At 34.9% G+C, this 21,549-nt stretch overlaps 1 protein-coding gene across 1 annotated transcript; it reads right to left on the bottom strand.

The window, feature by feature from the left end:
- Positions 1-7,500: 7,500 nt before the first annotated feature.
- Positions 7,501-19,714, bottom strand: GALNT3 (polypeptide N-acetylgalactosaminyltransferase 3). Its single transcript, XM_085325850.1, has 10 exons — positions 19,150-19,714; positions 16,841-17,013; positions 15,471-15,620; positions 14,972-15,206; positions 14,172-14,289; positions 13,594-13,794; positions 12,374-12,505; positions 11,334-11,435; positions 8,207-8,359; positions 7,501-7,649 (listed from the first exon to the last, which is right to left on the bottom strand). Exons 1-10 carry the CDS (start codon positions 19,659-19,661, stop codon positions 7,527-7,529), a joined length of 1,899 nt encoding a protein of 632 aa, XP_085181976.1. The 5' UTR covers positions 19,662-19,714; the 3' UTR covers positions 7,501-7,526.
- Positions 19,715-21,549: the final 1,835 nt, after the last annotated feature.

Below are 21,549 nucleotides of genomic sequence, written 5' to 3'. Positions count from 1 at the left end.
AGTAGAACAGTTTAATGTTTTAGGTAAGTGTACTGTGCTGCTGTTAACTGCTGTCACCTACTAAATCGCAAATTTTATTTTTGCATGGTAATTGTTTATTATGAAAGGAAGGGTTAATACTAAAGCAAAGGTTTTTAATTAGATGCAAGGTAATCTATGCAAATAAATGGTATTTTACTGAATGGCATTTAGAAGCAATTACACCATATGGCCAAAACTATGTTTTCCTTGGCAACAGGCCCAGTAGTTAGCAGCCTGTCAACTGACCAGTTACCAGTCAGGAGGCATTGCAGTGATTCTGTGATAGCAAAACCACYATCAACCACTTCTCTTCCTCCAGGCACACCTGCAAGTTTGAAGTAGAACAGGATTAGGCAAATGAAGAAGACAGCTACTTCTCAAACCCATATATAGTCCAGGAGACAAAGAGGCACTCCACAAGAATCACCATTTCAGTGAACTTTGATGCAAACAAAGTTGGCATTAAGAAACCTCAGCAGCATCATATGATTCTAACCCTTGGAGTTCTCTCTTAAACTCTCACAGTAAATGTCGGTGAGGATATTCATTTCTGATAATATTCTTTCCACCACCAATTCCAGATACTTTATTTTCCTCAAACATAGCTTTCTACCGCACTTTTCTAGCTTCCTCTATTGGAGAGGAAGCTGCCCCCTCCTGTTTCTTCATTTTCTCTCCTGGATCTCTTCTTTCTTCCTAAGGTTTCCCACAGTCACTTTTCCAGATCCACTCAGTCCATGACTAGCCATCCTGCCTTGGTCACTGCTTCCCAACCGTATCTTCTTGCCCTTCAGGCTCCTAGCAGAAGGCCTCTTTTTCCTGGAGCTCTGAGTGTGCCTGAAAGTGGTCTTCCTTATTCACGAGTTAACACCTGCCAGGCAGACCCAAACTTTCTTCTGCAGCTCTCCCTACCATTTGCACACTACACAGACTGTTTATGTCCACCAAGCAAATTACTGTGTTACTTCAACTTCAGTTATTTACTTGCCTGAAATGTTTCTCCATCTTCCACACATACCCCAGGACTTACTGCTAGTGATTTCAGGCCTCAGTCTTACTGACTGAATCCAGATGGAAATCTGACTACAGCTGCAGCACTGCCAAGTTTCACAAATCACAAATTCACCCAAGCAGCTCATCCTTTCTGCAACTCCATTGCAAAGACATTATCAACCATACACTCAGTCCCTGATTCTGGATTTCATGCTACCAGCGACTTTCATCTTTCTGCTTCCTTTGAGCCCACCAAGAACTACAAAAAGAAGGGAAATAAAATTGATGATAACAGAAGAATGGGCAGAAAGACAGGACTAACTGCAGGCCTCCACATGAGGACCTGCTATTTCTCCTGATTCTTTCCATTTGACACATTGCTCATTCCAGCAATTCCTCTCGGTTCCACCTCCCCTGTTTACTTCAAGCAGCACCCAAATTTCCACATCTGATCTTTCTGTGACTGCCAAGATTCCTTCTGGTGAAAGAAGGAGACAGGGATAACAATGCCTTTCAGAGGCGTAAAGGACTGTCAGGAGGGAGGGAAAAAAAAAAAAGTTAGTGCAACTGCTACATTCAAGAGAGCAAATACTTGATTCTAATCCCTCCCTAAGCATTTTGCAACAGTTTTTCATAGCAAAGACACATTACTACCAATAGTTTGTATTGCTGCTTTTGAGCTGTGCTGAGTCAACTTATTACAAGTCCAGTCCAACTCCGCTACGTAGTTCTCGAGGTGCCCTGTGAGTTTTATCTGATAACTAGCTCTACCATAAAGATTGGGAGGATTCTATTGAATCACMGTGGACAATATATTCCCCAAATGATGGCTACCTTGTCTCAGTTAAGTAGGTTGCATCACAGCACTCAACCATCAGTAGATCTCTTCCACAATTAATCAGTCTCACCTTTTAGGATAAGCTGGTAGGATTGAACTCAGAATAGAATCTCATGTGCAACACTGTATTCTGGGAACATAATATATTACAGTTTCACATTTGTTCTGAGGTCATTATCCCTATGAATTTCTCTGATATTAGCAAAAACAGCATTTATCCACGTGCTTTATAAACTCTAGCACAGTGCAGCCTAAGAAAATACACCAGACAGAAATCACAAAAAGTTTTCAAAAATTAATTGTAACAACTAGTCATTTTAATGCCTATCATTTAAGTATAATGAAATAACTGTATGATAATTATATAATGAGGTGTCTGAAGAGTAGAAGAAATACATATCTAAAAAGAGAAGTCAAGATATACAGCTTTAGCCATAGTGACAAAAGATGATGTGTCATATATCAATCCCAACCAAATGGGGATAGAACTATTTCACACTTAAAAAAAATAAAATAAATAAAGCATAAAACAAAAAAACATTTGAAGTTTTAATTATAACAGCACTTGAAAAACTCAACCAGGATARAGGAAAAACAATGTTTTGACATGCAAGTAACAGATTAAAATGGAGAGAGAAAGGAAACTGCATTAGGGACACAAAAACCTACAAAATTTTAAATTAAGCAAACAAGGGTGCTATTGGAAATGTCTACCTTTGAGGTTAATTTTTTGTAGAGACAATGGCTTTAGGAGTAAAGGTCACATAGCAACATAAATGTTATTCATTAAATAAATCTTATACCTTATCCATGAGCTTATTTATTCCTGAAACTCATCAATTCATCTATCCTACATAACTGAGGCAGCACCTGTCAAGAAATAGAGCATATATATATATATTTTTATTCCGCACAGATATAAATGGCTGAACCATCACTTCCTAGCTTTTCAGTGTGTGAATATGTTTATCTACTCTAAGCAACTTTTAAATACAAATGCCTTTAAAAAAAAAAGAGAGAGAGAGAGAGAGAGAGAGAGAAAGAGAGAGAGAGAGAGAGAGAGAGAGAGAGAGAGAGAGAGAGAGAGAGAGAGAGAGAGAATGAAAGTAGAACCATAAATGGAACCCATGGACAAAGAGTTCAAATGACTGGCTGTGGTTCTGACAACCCCAGGCTTCCTACATCTCAATCTAATATATTAATCTTGATCAGATGTGTAAGATTACACAAAGCTAATTCACAAGAAGTGGAAAGTTATTTTTTAAAGGAAGGAGTGACCACAAATTCTTGCAGTTGCCCATATTTCTCATTTGTAGCAACTCAATATATTTAAAGAAACAAATAGAGCAAATCATCAAATAGACAAAAGTCAGCACCACAATATAAAATGCACTGCATTACTCAAGAGAGTCATGCTGGAACAGTAAGATGTGCCAAGAAGCACATCTGCCTCTGCCCTCTAAGAAAAAACTGCAAGGAATTTTACTCTTCAGAAAGATTGAACAGTAATGCTAAAAAAGCATGGAAAGGATGCACAATCACTAATATTCGACTCTCCTGCAATTTTTCTTGCTGCTGCTTTACTGTCACATTTTCAGAAAAAATCGTAAGAAGTTTTAGCTGTTAGTGACTGCAAATCTCTCCTGTGTTTTTGGAGTATTTTGTCAAAGGATCACATATCCTTGGATACACTTTTCTAAGTCTCCAGTAGAAAAGTCCACATCCTTTTAGACATCTCTTCCTATCTTTAAGTATCCTGAGCATTCAACAGTTACTTTTGTGAACTGTAGCAAGAAAAGCTTAAGTCTAACTATGGATATAGAACACTGTTCCCTTTCTCTCTGCCACTACTGGTCACAAAAATTAGGATTTATATTGTTTAATAAAGAGAAGCCTAAAGGAGAAATATTTTCAGCTCTTCCTTATAGTTCATCTCTTCTAAACCTCCAATCATACTTACTGCTCTCGTCTTACTCATCTAAAATTGTCCTATACATATATATATATATATATATATACACACACACACACACACACATATATTTATTTTGAAGTGATACCCAAAATAGGCACCAAACTTCATTTGAAGAAGTTACTTATTATTTTTCACTGCTTATACATCTGCTTCCCTCTTATTTTCCTCAAGAACATGGCATTGTTCATATTTTTCAGCTGCACAATAATCTCCAGCTCTTTTTGGCTGTAAAACTCTGTCAGGTCATAGGAGTCCAAGTGACAGACCTAACTGCTGTTGTAGCAAATGCTGCAAAAATGCAGACTAAAATATCTGCTCATAACTTAAAGAATAGGAAACAGAAAAAATATTAAAGAGTTTCAGAGTAGTTTAAAAAATGTTATGTAAAGTGTTTCATAGGTTTTGGACTACTGACCTGTGTTATGCTAGAAAAGAAAAAAAAGGAAAATCTTAAAGGCATTTAGAGACACAGAATAAACTTTCCCCTCCCACAGCTAGAATTTACCACACAATATTAAAACTAGGCTAACTGCTCTACCCGATCTTCCTAGAAAACAAGAAAGTACATATACTTGCTGTATCTGTGATAATATTGTCTTAGATTAACGCTTAGATGAATAAAAAGTGGTGCTCCACAACACTGAACTCCTGTTCATGGAGCAATTCCTATCTTCAAGTGCAACAGGATACTTGTTTCCTTGCAATTTGAATTCTACCCAATTTATGAATGTTATCTATTGCTAAAAAGAGGAAAGACTAATGAGAAGTAAAAATATAGTTCAGATATGTAAATTCTAGTCTGGCAAATTTGTAAGAAAAACGTATTACATGAAAAWATTACACTTTAGCATTATTAAAAATAACGTAATGCATTTGCTATATAACATGACCTACGTTCACTGAAGTATTTTTTTAAACTGTCACTTATTCAAAATACCTTGTCTTCTAGAACTGTTTCCTTGAACACTCTTGGTTTTCCTCTCGTAACTGAGGACCAACGCTGCATAGCTGCTATCTATGTACTCATCCTCTATTTGTGCTTGTTGAACAATTTTCTCATTGACATGCATCCTATTTTTCCTCAAATGCTTCTCCAGTTTGTCAAGAGCATTTGCTGCCCTTCCCATATTGGCTTGATCTGCAAAAGTAATAAAAATACTTYGCATTCCATATTGAATCTATTCACTGAAAGATCTTAGGGCATATAATTGATCTTAGTGCAAACCCGCATGATAAAGAATTTGAGTTTTAAAAGCATCATTAATAACCTTTCCCAGTACTGCTTTTTAGTAACTTGTGTCCATCTTGTAGCAGCCTACTTTAAGCCACGTTGCTTTTACTCACTTCCTTGGATATTCATAGTATCACCAAAAGCCTTAGCAGATGCCAAAAGAAAACTTAACTTTTTCTAATAAAAAAACATGATTATCAAAAGCCAGAAAAAGAAGTTAGCTTAAATTAACAATCCTGACAAATTTTTGTTAGTCTTTAATTAATGCTCTTGTTATCTTACACTTATTGAAAGGATTTGTTCTTGCCTTTCTTCAGAAGCTGAACTTCTCATTAGTCAGATATTGTGAAATTAACCAAAGACAGGCTCTTGCCCACATTTTGTTTTTAAATTACCATCCATTCATTAACTAAATCCTAAAGGTAAATTACCATTGATCTTTAATGAGATATTTACTATAGAGCATAGACTACAGTTCATCAAGACAAATCAAATTTGAAATTAGTCCCCAACCCTTCATTTTATTCTTAACTTTTTATTTGATCATGCAGCAATTTTTGTATTCCTCTTTAAAAAAGTGAGACATCTTCCTGTCTCTTCCTCTTCTTACAGGATAGTACTTAAAGAAAATACTGTTTTCCTTACTAGCTGCATCTAACTAGGCTTCATCTTACTCCATTTTTCCACTCTTACGTGCATCTTTCCTTAAGGTTTAGATTGTTAAAGCATTTATTATTAAGCAATGCTGGCTGCTCTTACACTTTTTTCCCTCCTATCTAAATAGATACTACAGATGTTTAATGCAATTCCTTTGACAGGCTGCCAAATTGAAATGCCTTTTTACCTTCGACATTTCCCATAGCAATGGCGTAGATTACACTAAATCTTCTCATTTTCTTTATTTTGCTGCTTCCTTCCCTTTGTGGAAGTGTGATTCTTATTTCATAGTCATGTTCYCCACATATCACAAAATATACAATTTTGAAGTTTATTTAAATCTCTACAATTCACATCACCCAGTTAAGTCTTCTCCAATCAAACTACAGAATTTTATTATAAAATGGAGTTTACCTGCACATACATACCCTGAAGTAGATATTTCTAAATAACACTACATTTCTGTTCCTTAGGAGGATATTTCTTGGGCTGAAGAGATACCTTCATTAAAGAAGGTCAGGAAATGGGCACAATTGCAATAAAAGAACAAGTGAAGGATGTTTGACAACTGCACATATAGTTAAAAATATATATGTCTTCAGGTATTTCAAGTTCCTAATCCAAGGAAGGCTTTAAGGAAGGGAGCCACAGCTCTACTTGCTCTATTAAAGTATACTTCTGATACCTACAAGAATAAAATAATTAATTAAAAAAGTCAGCAAAACAGTTAGGAGGGCAAAACTTTCACTTTGACTGATAAGCTGTCCTTTGGAAAAGAGAAAACAACAATAAAAAGTTAAAATGTGAATGTTCTCACAAGAAATTATGTACAGATGAAGCTAGAAACCTGTCAGGTAAACACTGCACAAATCACTACAGACCACAGAAAGAAAAGTGGTGTTAGCAGATATGTGCAAATTAAAACAAACAAACAAACAAACAAACAAACAAACAAAAAAAAAACCCTTGAAAAATGTGTTAATGTTAAGCAGCTCAGGAAATCTGTTAAAATATAATTTTGCCCAAAAATTAAAAGTTCATGAAATTATAAGAAAAGCTATACAAGAAGTTTTAGTTGAATAAAAGGAGATTAAGATCAGGATGAGCAGATTTTCCATTAAATGAATTATATATAAATAATATGTTTCAAGAAGCAGGAACTCTTCCACAACAAGAGGATTGACCTGACAGAAGCTGAGCACAATGTGATCCATTTGGTTTCAGTATGAAGGTCAAAAAATTTTTTTTGAAGTGAGAGAAGTTAAAAAATATTGAGAAAGGTTCACTGAGGAAAATAAAAATAAATGATGAAAAAAATCAAAGTCAGGTAATTCAGCATTTTCTGTGTGTGTGTGTGTGTGTATCTGTATGTGTTGTGTATATATATAAATAACATATATATATAATCTTAGTTTTCAGACAGTATACAAGAATTTCTCCTAACTCTACAGAAAAAAACCTACCCTTCCTCAGAAGCCCTTACAATATGTGGAAAAACTACATATATTTGGTCCCCCAGACGACAAAGGACTATAACATCCATAAATCAGTGGTTAACATAGATCATGGAAAGGCTGTAAACAATATTCTTAATTGTGAGACACTGAAACATTCTTTGGTATAAGTCTCCTAAGGGATCTCTGATGACACATTTTATACCCAACTTCAAATAAGGAGGGGGGGGGGAAACTGTTTAAACACTTTACATTTAAACTTTGCATCATTTAAGAAATGTAGTATACATATACAGTCACAGTTTAGAACATATCTGTTATTTTAATAAAAGCCTCCTAGTCTATCAATAGCAAATCTTAATTGTTTCGGCCAAAGATCCACTTCTGGAAGGGGTCTGATGGGTTACATGATGCCAAACTTGGATGCTCTCCATTTCCTGTAAGGCACATCTGTAGTGCTGCACTGTACAGTGTTTGATCCTAAAGTGAGTGAAAAGGGAAGAAAAAAAAAAAAAGCATCCAATGAGCATACTATTTACCCTCTTCCCCCCCAACCCAAGTTTACCATCATTAAAACAAGTTGGGCCATATAGCTAGAGCAGAAGAGGGCTAGCAAAAGAATTCTAGTAGTGCAAAAGTTCACACATGGGTTGAAAAGAAGAAAAAAAAAACATTAAATGTTTTAAAGGATACAAAAAAATCCGGACTGACTTCCAGACACATGCTGCCAGACACACACACACACACAYAYAYAYACACAYACACACACACACACACACACACACTGCAGGATATCAATCGTTTTTGTAAGTGTCCGCTTTAGTAAAATAAGGTCATCAGTCCAGTTAGAATTACAATAGTGAAATCATGAGGTTTTAACCTGGTAACCTAAAAGCTGAAATTATCCACATCTTCTCCCAGAACTGAACTTCCTCTTTTTGGCTTGAGAGTTTTGTTTTCTTGAGGTTCTCTCTCTTTCTGGAAATCAAATTAACTGATATAAAAGATCACCAACAAAGACTACACARTCTAAATACCTTTCGATGCTCCCACTGCTCTTCTCTGAGAGCAAAGGTTTTCCGGCTTTTGTWGTTACATTCACGAAGCTGCACTGGTCCTTTTGAAGCATGCAGACAAAGCTCCTTCTGAATGTTATGTCGAATTTCATGACGTGCAGAATATTCAAAATACTATTTAAATAATTTTAAAAGATTAGTAAATAAATACAAACAAGAATATCAAACTAAATTAATCCCTTGAAATTCCAATACACAGAGAAATAGATTTTTGTTATTCAATTGAATTTGAAACTAAGGAATCACTTCTCTAATATTTAGCATACATGCTATAAAGAAAAGTATAAAAATAAAAGCATTTTTGAATGTTCATATGACTGAATATAGTCAGTAGTACTTTAAAGAAACTTGTAAAAACACTTGGTGCAAAGGCATTATAAAGCAAGAGCTCATTGCTTGCTTCCACAGGAATCATAACTAATACAAAGAGACAAAAGGAAAAGTGGAAGTGGTTTCATGGATAATTTTAAATTTGTTAACTTCAGGTGTCTTATTCAAATTTTGATGCAGAATTTTGATTTTTCTTAGAGCAACTGAAAAAATTATCACATGGAACAGAACTGATTCCCATTTGCCAGCTTTTTCTGCTTGAACTAAACAATAAATTATAACAATTAGATGCTGCTGCCATGCCCTGTGGGAGCTAGGCATTAGAAAAATATAATGTAAGCACATACTTTGCCAGTGAGTTCTGCTGTTATTTCCTAACAGCAGAGCATTCTTAAGACTCAGGGATCCCAGGCTGCAGTTCAGGTTTAAAAAGGCAATCTAGTAGCTACAGACACAGGTGTCCTTCTATACCTCCTGTCCTACCCTTCTCTAGACTGGTCTCTTCCTTTTCTCCTTCTTCAAACAGCAGGATTCCCATCATTATATGTGCTTGGCTCCACACATCAGCCTTCTTCACCTTCCTTTGACTACTAAGTCCAGGTTCAGTTAGCTCCCAGTGGCTTTCATCTACCTTTCCAACGGGTCAGCTCCTCTCTCCTCACTGCCTTGACATGAATGCAAGTAGCATTGAAGAACAAGTATCTTACTTTTAGTTCCTGTGCCCAGCATCATTATCTGAATCAGGTACTGAAAGGAGTGACCTGCTTAGTCCCTTAGCTCTTAGCCATAATAATTTACTCTAAAGACTTAATTTGCTCTTATTTATCTTTTGAACCCCCAAATATCTATTTGCCCTGGAAGCAAGAGTTGAAATCTAGCTTAATGAACCTTAATTTGGATACTGAGATGCCACTGAGATGGATATGATCCCAGCTCTAGAATATCATTCACTATGCTAAAAGGGAAGAATGATAAACAATTGCTGTACAAGACTGAAAACTATGTTCCCATCTCAAACATACGGACTGAGAATACAAGTAGCATAGGAAATTTCAGCCTACATTGCTAAAGTAGGCAAAGAACATAAATCATCTGAAAACAGGATATTATTATAAAAAGGGTTAGGTAATCAAATACATACAACTCTTGTGCATCACCAGCACAATCTGTATTAAAATTCTCTGAAGTCTAGCCTTTAAAGGGATTCAGATGGTTATTGTATAGCAGGAGAAAAAGTAAAAAACACAAAACTTAAAAACAGAGTTTTAGTACACCCTAAGATAACTTAGAAATAGACAACACCAGAAGCATAAAACAGATGCCTCAATATAATATCTCAGTACAGCGTTCCTGCATCAGGGACTGTGACAATCTGAAAAGGCTTACATAATTCTAATCCATAAACAGAATCTGAAGATGCAAAACTGTTAGAAATAGCAACATAACAGGGTAGCTGTTCTTAAATCACAGAGTTTTCCTGTTCCCACAGAAATTAATTAGGAAAGCATCAACTGACATCAGGATAAGGTATCTGACTCTTCGTAATACCATTAACTGGATGGCTTTCAGGAGCAAAGTTTTTATACAAAGCAGTAACTGCTACAACCATTTTCTACCTAAAATGTTTAAACCTTTATTGAGCTTTAATTATTAAGGACCTCCAGTTAGTAAAATGTATTCCCCAGATACTTCTCTATTCTTTAGAGAGTTATGTGTTTCTGGGCAGGGAGGGAGATGCTACTTTATTAGTATTACAGTAGCACCTGAAGGATTCACTTTCTGGCGTCTATTGCAAGTCACACTGTAGAACAAACAGAAGATCATTGCTGCCTTCAAGAGCTATGTACCAGAGAGGAGCTCTTGGACAAATTCAGTCATATTACTCATTTGCATTAGCCAGTATAGGGCAGACCATTTTGACCTCACACTACAAAGCTGCAATCGTGATAGGGAAGGTGGCTCAGGCCTGGCCACTTGGTCTCCCATTGACAGGATTCTCATCAACATCTTCCTTGACAGTGCGCGTCCTGGTGGCAGAGAAAGAAGCAATAGGAGGAAGTATGAGGAAAGGAAGAATCAAGAAGACAACACATACAAGAAAGTAGTAAGGGTAGGGTAAAAGCGTTGTGCATAACAGAAAAGAGAGATCAAGTGAAGAAGTGCAATTGCCACAGAGAGGAATTTGCATATTTTGTCATGCAGCATTTTTGTCCAGCTGGTTCTGTAAGCTGCTCTCAGAATAATCGTATTCTGTTGATTCAAGTCCAAAACTGAGGCTTAACTATAAAACTATGTTCTTCCAAAGTCTGTGTTGGCAATTCCATAGCTTAAATATTACTAGTTGTTTCCTGGCATAATGACTGCAATGTAACATACTGTAGGTGGAGATATGAAAGGTGTCTACAGCATACTTTTCAAAGAATGTAAATACACTTAAAATAAAATACTTAGAATAATTTTAAAAACCTCTAGGAAACACATACAAACACATACTCTAAGCATACAGCTATCTCACTGTGTTTCTAATGTATCACCACAGGAAGTATAAAGTGTGAATTTCCATGCTAAACATATAATGTTAGAAGATTCCTTGAATAAATACATATAGGAATTAACTCTTCATAAAAAGATGAAGAGTGAAATACACTAGAAAAATGATAGTAAAAATGAGTCAGTTGCTCTAAAATAATTGTAAAGCTTTAACATGGTAAACTCATAGCTGAACAGATCACAAAAATGAGGTATCAAATATTTTTACCTGATTGCCTCCAAGCCCGTGGCAAGAATACATAATCAGGGGTTTGCCACCATGGTTGTTTTCACCAACATCCAGACAGGTATGGCTACCTATATTTTTTAACTAAAGAAAACGCATTATCAGCAAAAATGAAATAAAAACTCAGTGGAGATGAAGAGAATTAAATTGCCTTGCTTATATGTAAGCATGTATGCCCTTTGTTGTATGTCCTTGCTTGCATGTCCTTGGGCTCAACAACAATTACAGTTGTTAAGTCATTTTTATTTAGTTATGCTCAGACTTGTAATTTTTAAGTCTCTCCGTTAATCTTTTCTAGCCAAAGCCTAGTAACTGTGTTATGGTTACCTCCAGCCATGCACTGTGAATTATCAGGTTACTCGAGCATGGTCACAATATTATTTGGATTACAATTTGACAAAATAAACATAAAATATTCAAAACTGGAGGATGGGAAAGTTTAATTTGCAAATATATACTAAATATTCACATTTACCTGAACTTAAGAAATAGTTTTTTAATATTTTGTTATTTTTAGGACTGCAACACCTAAGTAGTTATTTGGTAGAGAAAATACACTGGTGTGTACAGCTGCACATAGTTTATTTTTTTAAACACATGTTTTTCTCACCATAAATCTAATTCTGAGAAGCAAACAGCTGTCAAAGCACAGGTTTCCTCATTAACATGAACAAAACTTCCCTCTAACTTCTTACTATTTAAAGCTAAATTTACTCTGACAATTCAGAAAATCTCTCACCTCTGGCTTAGTCATTTCATTGTCAGTGATGGGCAGACCACTGCTCATCTTAGCAGGCCAAGCTGGTACTGTTAGGTAGGACAAGGGTTTGATAAAGTTTCATATCAGCATTAACAGAGTGTCAAAATATTTAAACAAAAAGGTATGCAGAAGAGGTTCTTTGTCCAGAGTGAAAGTAAACACTAGAGCAACGACAATGACAGCTAAAGTAGAAAAAAAGATTAGCAAACTTTCTGAATTCTGAAATGCTATAGAAAGTAAGTAAAATCTGAAATAAACTTACAAATCCAAAAAACAAAGGATTCAGGTCTGGCACGTATGCTTCTGGATAAACATTATTTAGATACCATGTAAAATTTTTACATTGCAGACGTTGCCTTAAATCAAGTCTTTTTGAGATGTCTCCAAATGTTTTCTGATGAAGGAAGGAAAGATAGATGGAAAAGGACTATGTTCAGGATACTAATACCAATGTTGTACATATAAATCTATGACATCCTGTATAGTATTATTAAATAGATTTTAAGATTCATTTTTAGATTTTTTAAAAATATACTAAACTACCACATACTGCTTTTTTTCCAGTAACATAACACCACTGACCTCCTGCAAGCATCATTTGCATATGCAGGAAATGTACTTTGCCAGGTGAAGCAATACAAGCATCCTTAGTCCCAAGATGAATTTAACACAGCACCAGAAGATGGGAAACTACACACAAGTGAAGATCATACTGACCACAGCTATAAAGCTATCTTAATACATCTCATCTCACTAAGAATAATGTGCTGAAATAATGAATTGGACTAATCCAATAATCAGCATAATAGCGAAATGCAGAATCTCCCAGACAAAATGCAGTTATCTTTTAAGCATACTTAAAAAAGTTAATTCTGTTAGTGAAATTATTTTTCTCAAAACTTCATCACACGAAGAGAGAAAAATTTGCTTTTCAAAAAATGAAGTATAGGTTCCAGCTGGCAGAATACCTAAGTTCCAGAACACACACGAAAATAAATAAGCAAACCAATCCCTACCCACAAATCTGAATTTAGCTTAAGGTTTTCCTCAAATACAAGTAGCATTGATATAGCTGAGTAAGCTTTCTTTTGCAGTTAAAGAACAACAAAAGCTTTTTTTTATTCAAAAAGAAAAAATACTAAGCAATCTGAGGAAACTGAGACAGTACATTTTCTCATTCAAAAAAAAGGAAATTTGTTTTTTATGTTCAGTATTCTTCTAATAGTTCCAACAGCTGTTCAATGAAAACAATCCAGAGTTACAGAGAACATATGAAAAACTCTACAAATCCAAAAAATCCCCAGCATAAGCATCACTCAAATACCTAAAGGTTTTGGGGCTACAGCATTAAGTAAAATGAACTCTGCCTGCCTTTTCATTAAAGTAGCTAGAATTCTTACATACTTTGTCAATAAATAACTTTTGCTCACCAAAACTTTCAACGCAGCAAACGTGATTTCTAATACCACCACCACCACCTACTTGTTTCACAATTTTTGCTGCCTCTGTATTTCTTCGGTAAAATATTTCTTTATATTCATCCATCCAGACTTCTGCAAGGCGGACTTGATTACGTGTAATCACTTGAGTACCTTTGGGGAAAGTATGGGGACTCTTGCTGCGAAAGACATGGCCAACAACAGAGCAAGGCATGATCTCCAGCTCTCCACCACATTGCCATACCTAGTAACAACATTTTTTGGGTAAGTGCGCTGCAGTTAGAATTAAAGGAGTGGAAAAAAAAATCAGCAATGTTACTGTTTACCTAAAACAAACAAACAAACAAAAAAACCCCAAACCTAGCAAGAGTGCATATATTACGAACACCATACGTGAATTTCCTACTCAGGTATACCCTGGAAAGATACATTTCTTAGAAAAATCATTTCACTGTGCAAGTTTTTAGTTTATTTCACAGATCATTAGTGATTTGTTTCAAATTTTCTATGTCCTAGTTGACTGATTCAGCACAGAAGTCAAGATCTAATAATCTGCCCTCAAACATCCTATATAGTGTGAGCATAGGGACCTCAAGCCAAGAATTAAGTAGCTAAACTTACTCTGAATGACATTTCTATATTTTCACCTCCCCATATTTCCATTTCTTCATCGTAGCTTCCAATCTGTTCAAAATAGTCTTTTGATATTGAAAAGAGACCTCCAGCAAAAGTAGGTGTTCTGCAAAAGAAGAAATTTACTGAGGAAATCAGAATTCAAACTGCGCTTAAGGTATGTTAACTACAGGTTTAAAATCTCTGCATAACTATTCTAAGAAAGTTTCAGTGAACTTGCTAGTGTTTTATTGCATTAATACATTTTCTTAGCACAGCTAATATCTCAAGCAATTAAATTTGCCTGTATCAAGTCTCATTTGCCAGTATCGTCATCATTTATTAAAAATGGATTTAGACAAATGATTGCTGGAGTAATAGACTGCATCAGGAGAAACAGCATCTTTTCCTTGTACAGAGATATGGAGCACAGTTATTACTATTCTAGACCAGTAACTAGTCTGACGCAAAAACACAAAGAGCACTGAATGCATCACCATAACTGTCTAGTATTTCAGGGTGCTTAACCTTTATTGTCATCATTTTAGGTATGATGAAAAGGGATCTAGAATCTGTTGTACCGTCTCTGAAAAGAGCAACTTATAATCCTCTCTTCATCAAGAAAAAAAAAAGGAATTGTTAATGAGCTTTTTCACTATTTGCTATTTAAGGAAAGTATTATAAAAATACCTCAGACATTAAGACTTCTGATCATACTCATCTAAAGAACTAGTACATTTTTAAACTGCTGTTTATAACAAAAGGCATGAAAAATAAAGCATTTAAAATAGTCTTTAAATTCTGTTTACCTAATTGGATAAGTTTCATCTTTTCTTCTTTTATTTTCATGTTTAGGAAGAGATTCCCATCCAAATGACAAACTCCAATCAAAATTTCCTCTGTTATGGTTATGCCCATAAGGAGACGGTTTACTGAATTCAAAAGTATTGAGATCTATAGAAGCAATATCAGGGCTTACAACAGCAACAGAATTCTCAGCTATTCTTGCCAATAATGGCTCTAACCATCCATAAAAGCATTCACCTGCAGAGAAAGAAAAAAAAAAAAAAAAAAAAAAAAAAGGGAACAAGCATCAAATTTTGACTTCACTAGAGAGTAGCACATGGACTACTTTAACATGTCCACAGGAAGTAACTATGCAATGTCTTTAAATAGCAATGCCAACATACTTTAAATAATACAAAATAGCGGTCAGAGAGATTATGCAATGTCAATGTTCMTAAATATTTGCAACATTAAATGAAAGCAAACAATGTTATAAACCAGACCTGGTGTAGTTTCACTTACAGTGAGCATCCAGAAAGGTAAGGGTCTCTCCTGTTGCTACTGAAGCTCCCAATAACCGTGCAGTGATTAGACCTTTTCTTTCCTTTTGACGGACTACTTTAACTATTTGAAATTGCTTCACGTATTCATCTAGTTTATCATGCAAGTATTCTAAAAAGAGAAATCAATTTTAGGACATTCAACAAATACATGCCACTGCCTAAACTTACACTTTCACTTTACTAAACTAACAGGGTAAAAAAGGAGTTCACTGATGAGTGGGAGGAATGACCTCTACATGAAAGCAGTAAACAATTTCTGACATTTGGATGTTATTTTTAGGGGCTGATTTTTGTTTGTTTGGGGAACAGCAGGCAGGAAGTGCTAGAATATTCTCTAATAGGATATTTTCTAGTACATCTGTTCTGCAGTATCAATACTAAAATACTCAAAATCCATTTTCAGGGCAAATAGATCATGTACCTACTTACTCAAATTATCTGCAGAACCTGCAACCATTTTTCCTTAACGACAACATATTTTAAACACAGTTTTCAAAGACTGTAATATTCACTTGTGAGAGAAACTACACAAAAATTTTTTAGACGTGCAAAATTTGAAAAACAATCCCACATTCCACTTCAAACATCCTACATCCTCCTGCCCCTTAGTTTTTAACTGTATTACTGAACAGTTTCTTGTACAGATCACACATCACATCTGTGTGTCAATATACTAAAAACAGATTCAAAAATAAGTGTAAGTACAGTAATAAGCATGCATGCACAGATATGCTCATCTAAAGTTAAGCACATGAAGTTTTCTGAACTTTCATTTGTGATCTCTCTCAGTATATATTCAAGTATTTTTGGAAGTCAGGCTGAGTATCAAAGAGTATTTTTATATTAAGTAATTTTACATTCTAGGAAAGACGTTTCCCTTCATACTAAGGAATTCATTTGTATAAAGGTAACCAATACAATAAAATCTTTGAAAACTATTATAAGCTTTGACTGATCTATCCTTGGATACTTTGTTCCATAAACTGTAATTAGTTTTAAACACATATTAGTGTTACTTGTCATGCTACCAGATATGCAGTTTAAGAAGCATTAGACAACTTAAATATTAAGTTATCATTGGAATCAGCAGAAATGGCATTTAAAAAGCGTTAGCAGAGAAGAATTTCCTATCTGACCACCCCACTGAAGACAAGATGAGGGGGTGACTATTTTTTTTAATTTACAGAAAAAGAACAAAAGCACTTCAAACACTTACACATCTCAATAGTAGCAAAGAGATATCCTTGTTTAATCAATTCTGGATACAAACTTAACATGGATTAAATCAAAAAACACATTCCAAAGCAAAATAGAAAGATTTTTCCTTACCATCGACACTGGCATCATCCACCAAAATAATTTCCTTTAGTAGTATAGCAGGAGATGTATACATCACACTGTGAACAGTTCTGAGCAGAGTGGACCATGCTTCATTATGAAAAACTATTATAATACTTGTAGTTGGCAATGGTGGGCAACGCTTAAACTTTTGTTCAATACATCTACAGATTAAAAAGTGTCAGATGTTACAAAATGTACACAAAGTGTTGACTCAGTCTCTTAGAAAACCCTTCTCTTTCTAATGCAAAGTTCAAAGAAGAGAGATTAGATGGTTTCATCCCCTAAAATTTCTAGCCAAACGTTAGAGCACTACAGTCAGAATTAACTGGAGAAGCTGTAAAAAATACAAAAATCTTCTTAAATAAAAATTCTACTTGAGCAATTAGCTCAGTCCTGCTCACAAACATTCAAGTACGTTTGATACAGCACCCAGGTGTTCTCCAGACAAAACTACATGACTTCTATTGAGACCAACAGACATTGAACTGCAAATTTAAGATGCTATTATTGTTGAAAAGTGCAATCGTAAAATAAGGCAACAAATATTTACCAGAAGATACGTGTATAAAATTCTTGATGGGTAGCTAACCTATAGAACTAATACAGAATAAATTTTGAGGAGTGAAGGAGCTTCCAAATTTTCCATACTGGAGACTATGAAAATGTTATCCCCAGAGGAAGTTGTACTTCAGTATTCCTGCCCTCTCAAGAGGTCTAATACCAATGTTGGTAATAATATCAATGTATTACTATCCAGAGACTTTAGGTATTTAGAACAGAAAAATGTGGAACAGTAGCACAATTCCACACTTGGAGATTTGTGTCACTTGAAGACTGTTTGCCCAGACTCTTCCAAGCTTTTCAAGCAAGGACAGGAAAGATGGCTTCTACTCACAGTTGGTATGACACTGAGCATATTTGATCATTAATGCTAATCAGCTCCCGCTATCTAAAGAATATAGATAAAGGTCCTCACATGAGAAGCATTCAGCCTTTAACACCTAAATCAGATTTGTTTCTAAAAATCTGCAACTCTTTTGCTTAAATTGTAGATAAATTTTAAATGATAAATATCTGTTCCTCATATTTAAGTTTTTCAGGATTTCGAGAGACAAGACAGTATTATATTTTTGTCAATAAACATAATTTTATATGTGAAATATTCAAAACAGTTAAGTATAGGATATTAGAGGGTCATCAGATGGAACTTTCATCCACTATTACTTGGACATAGATTTAAAATTCATAAAATGAAAGAAAATCCCCACTGATTATTATAACTTCTGCAAACATAATTTAGATAGAAGACTATTTTGGAGGTTTCTTTAAATAAATATTTAGTTCTCCGAAATGTCTGTGAAGCCTGTAAAGCATTTACAGAATCATGTGCTTTGCAGAGTTTGAAAGGAAAGAAAATAATTCTCATTCAACACTTCAAAATTTTTCAGGAATACTATATAATGCTTAGGGAATTATATCCCATTTAAAAGCAATGATTTTAAGCTCAACATCGAAGTATTCTAAAGAGAGCTTTAAACTCAATTCCAAGTCTAGATCAACAAGACAACACTTCTGCATGCCATAAGCTACACACTAACTGTTATTGCCTATCAACTCTAGAGACTGGAACACTCCTCAAGCCAAAAATCACAGCCATGGCCAAAGCTCTCACTAAATATACAAGCCAAATCTCATCAGTTACTCTCTTCCAAAGGGTATCGTGAGCTGCACCATATATAACATGCTACTCATACCATCGGCAGCAGTTCAGGAAGGTTAGTCACTTCCAACACTGACAGCTAAAACCACTCTGACACTAACAGAGATTACTCAAAACAAAAACCAATCCTACCAGAGTCCTACAGATTTCATTAATAAAATCTCTCCATACTGTAAGGTTGCAGAGATGTTCCACTGTCTAGCTCCCCAATTTACAACTCCTGATTTATTATGTAATACTAAAAAAATGAAAAAATTATATTTAAGATGTAAAAATATCAAACATTTTTCATTTTCTTTAAGTAAAACTTAGCAGGATCTCAGAAAGTCACTGAGAAAATTTAGTTTAAAGGCAAAGCCAGAAAATCTTATTTAAATATGGCTGAATTCAACAACCACGAAATAAGTGAGTCTTTCTAAATGTTCTTGGCTTCGGCACTGTGGATCAGTCAATCATTATGTATATTTAAGAGATTTCCTTTCCTGGACTATCACCTAATGCTGAATCCAATCACTTTGCACAGTCTTTGCATTTCTGACAAGTTTTTCAACTCTAGCACATACAGATTTCAACATACTCAGGAGGTCGAGTGTCTGGTCCAAGATCTCGGTGTAGAGAAATCCTGTCACTCGCAAATGCATTAAAACAGTGTTTTTCTTCTCCACGCTCTTTTTCTTTCTGCTCTTCTGGACTTAAATTGATGGTTTTAAATGCTTTACCAGAAGCTCCAGGAGCATTAGGATCCTGAAGGGGTCGATCCAGAAAGGGTTTTAGTTCCACTGCTGTGTAGTATCCTGGCAAACAGCGCCTCTCTCCAGGAACCTTAGTTTGCCTAACCGGTGCTTTTATCTGCATTTTTGGTYTTGCACCTTTGCCATTGTTCATTGCATTTAACATGAGATCTAATACGCGATTTTTCTTTCCCACAACTGGCTCAATTCCTGCTTCATCTTTAGAATCCTCAATGTCAACTTCTCTTTGTAATAAAAGCAAAAATACCAGAAAGACAAGAACAATAATGCTAAATTTCCAAAGTTTCCAGTGAAAGAATAATTTCTTGAATAGCTTAAGTATTTTTTTCAAAGCCATGCTAGTTTTAAAAGTTTATCCCAAAAAAAATGTTTCTGTGAATGATGTTCTTTAATACTGATTAGGTCACAGAATTTCTTGAAGTTTTAACACCTGCAAATTGAAATAAAGAAATACTAATTTAGACATCTAATATATACAACAATGTAAAACCAGAAGTGAATGTCCAGGAATTAATTCACAAGTCAAAAGGGTCAAACATCATATCTTTATTACTTAAATCTAGGTCAAGCTGATCTCCAAGATACATGTTCCTTCATTTTTTTTAAACACTTCAAATAGAAAAACCAGAAAGCAATCATACCAACAAGAATAAAAAAGAAAAGTTTCTAGACAAAGCTATTACTTTTCTTTCAAATCTTGAAAGMTAAGTTTTTAAAAAATTAGAGAAAAATCTTGTTTTGGTCTTCCACAAACAGAGAACTCCCGTTCAACAATGGACTAGAAAGAAACCAGATGGGATCAATATGGTAGGTTCTATGTATAAAGAGCCACATCAAACGTGAACTGCAAAGGGCAAGACTTCTCAAATCAATCCACTYAATCTCGTTTCAATTTTGAAATTTTCAATAATTTTAAGAATATTTCAATTTCAAGATTGAACTTAAGYAATCAAATTTCTGAATAGGAAATTTTGAGATTCATTTAGTGATCTAGGATACATGTTCAATGCAGAGTTCATACAGGTAATCTGAAATAGGTTAATTTAGTTTGAGCAACTAGTAGCTATTTCCTACTTTTATTCATTTGCCACATTCTCTGGCACGTGCTGCTGCAACTCCTCCAGAGGAGCATATCAAAGAGTTCTCTTCAGGAAATGTGCCACTGTATTTTTCCACAGACAAGCAAAAACTCAGTGGCTTTGAAAGAYAGGGAACTGTGAAAAACATTTGAGGACTTCCAAGTGCCTGAACTAACTCCTCACTGCGAAACTGGCAGTTCATGAGACAYGGAAAAAATGGCAACCAGCCTGAATTTAAAGCAGCAATTTATTTTTTGTATAAGTTGAATGTATGTGAACTGAGAAAAGAAATGAGCAGCATCCAGGTCAAAGCCATAGTTAACTTCCACTTGCTAACTACTGAGTGTACAGAATTGCAGAAAGCTACTTTTCTATTTCATCCTTTAAATAGATATAGACTCCTCATTTGTTAATTGGAATAATATATACTCAGAAAGATATACAAGTTATAGAAAAAAATAACTCACTTGCTTTCCTTCAAGAATTTGTGAAATGAACTAAGCATCAGGACTTGTTCATATTATACTTTATTTTAAAACTTATGCCAGTTTTCTAACACAATCAAAAATTCAACATCATAGTAGTTTTACCATAGATCTGCTTGTGTAAGGATGAAGGGAGAAGAACTATTTCTAAATTCATCATGGCACAGCCATAAGATAACAAAAGGTATCAGAAATACCCTTCACAAGGCTTGCAAGATTTCCAAGAAAACCCATTAAAAAAATCCCAAGCAGCTTCAGCCTCACACATTATTTCTCCACACTTTAGTGCTGAAGGCTTTGCACTACAATACTGACGTCTCTGTACAGCATGACTGAGAACAGAAATGACTTCTTTTCCTGGGGAAAAAACTGTAACTAACTTACGAAACTGCCTTATGAAAAACTGTCTTGCTTTATTACAATGTAAAGCATTAAGAATATTTACAAGTTCAGCATCCAGCAAGAAGACTGTAACTTATAAAACTATCATTGCTAGATCTGCAAAGCCTCAGCTGTCTACAGCCTCTGCAACCTGTTTACCATGAACGTTTTCTAAAGCACTGATAAGCAATATAGAATATATCTTCCTCAAATATGAAAAGAAACATCATTTTCACATTCGAGAGATGTAATATTATACGACAGATATGGGAATTTCTTT

This window comes from Rhea americana, unplaced genomic scaffold (genome assembly GCF_003343005.1).
Source record: "Rhea americana isolate MKP2758 unplaced genomic scaffold, rheAme1 scaffold_124, whole genome shotgun sequence".
In the NCBI taxonomy this organism is placed as follows: domain Eukaryota; kingdom Metazoa; phylum Chordata; class Aves; order Rheiformes; family Rheidae; genus Rhea; species Rhea americana.
This window is presented reverse-complemented; position numbering and strand designations above follow the sequence as displayed.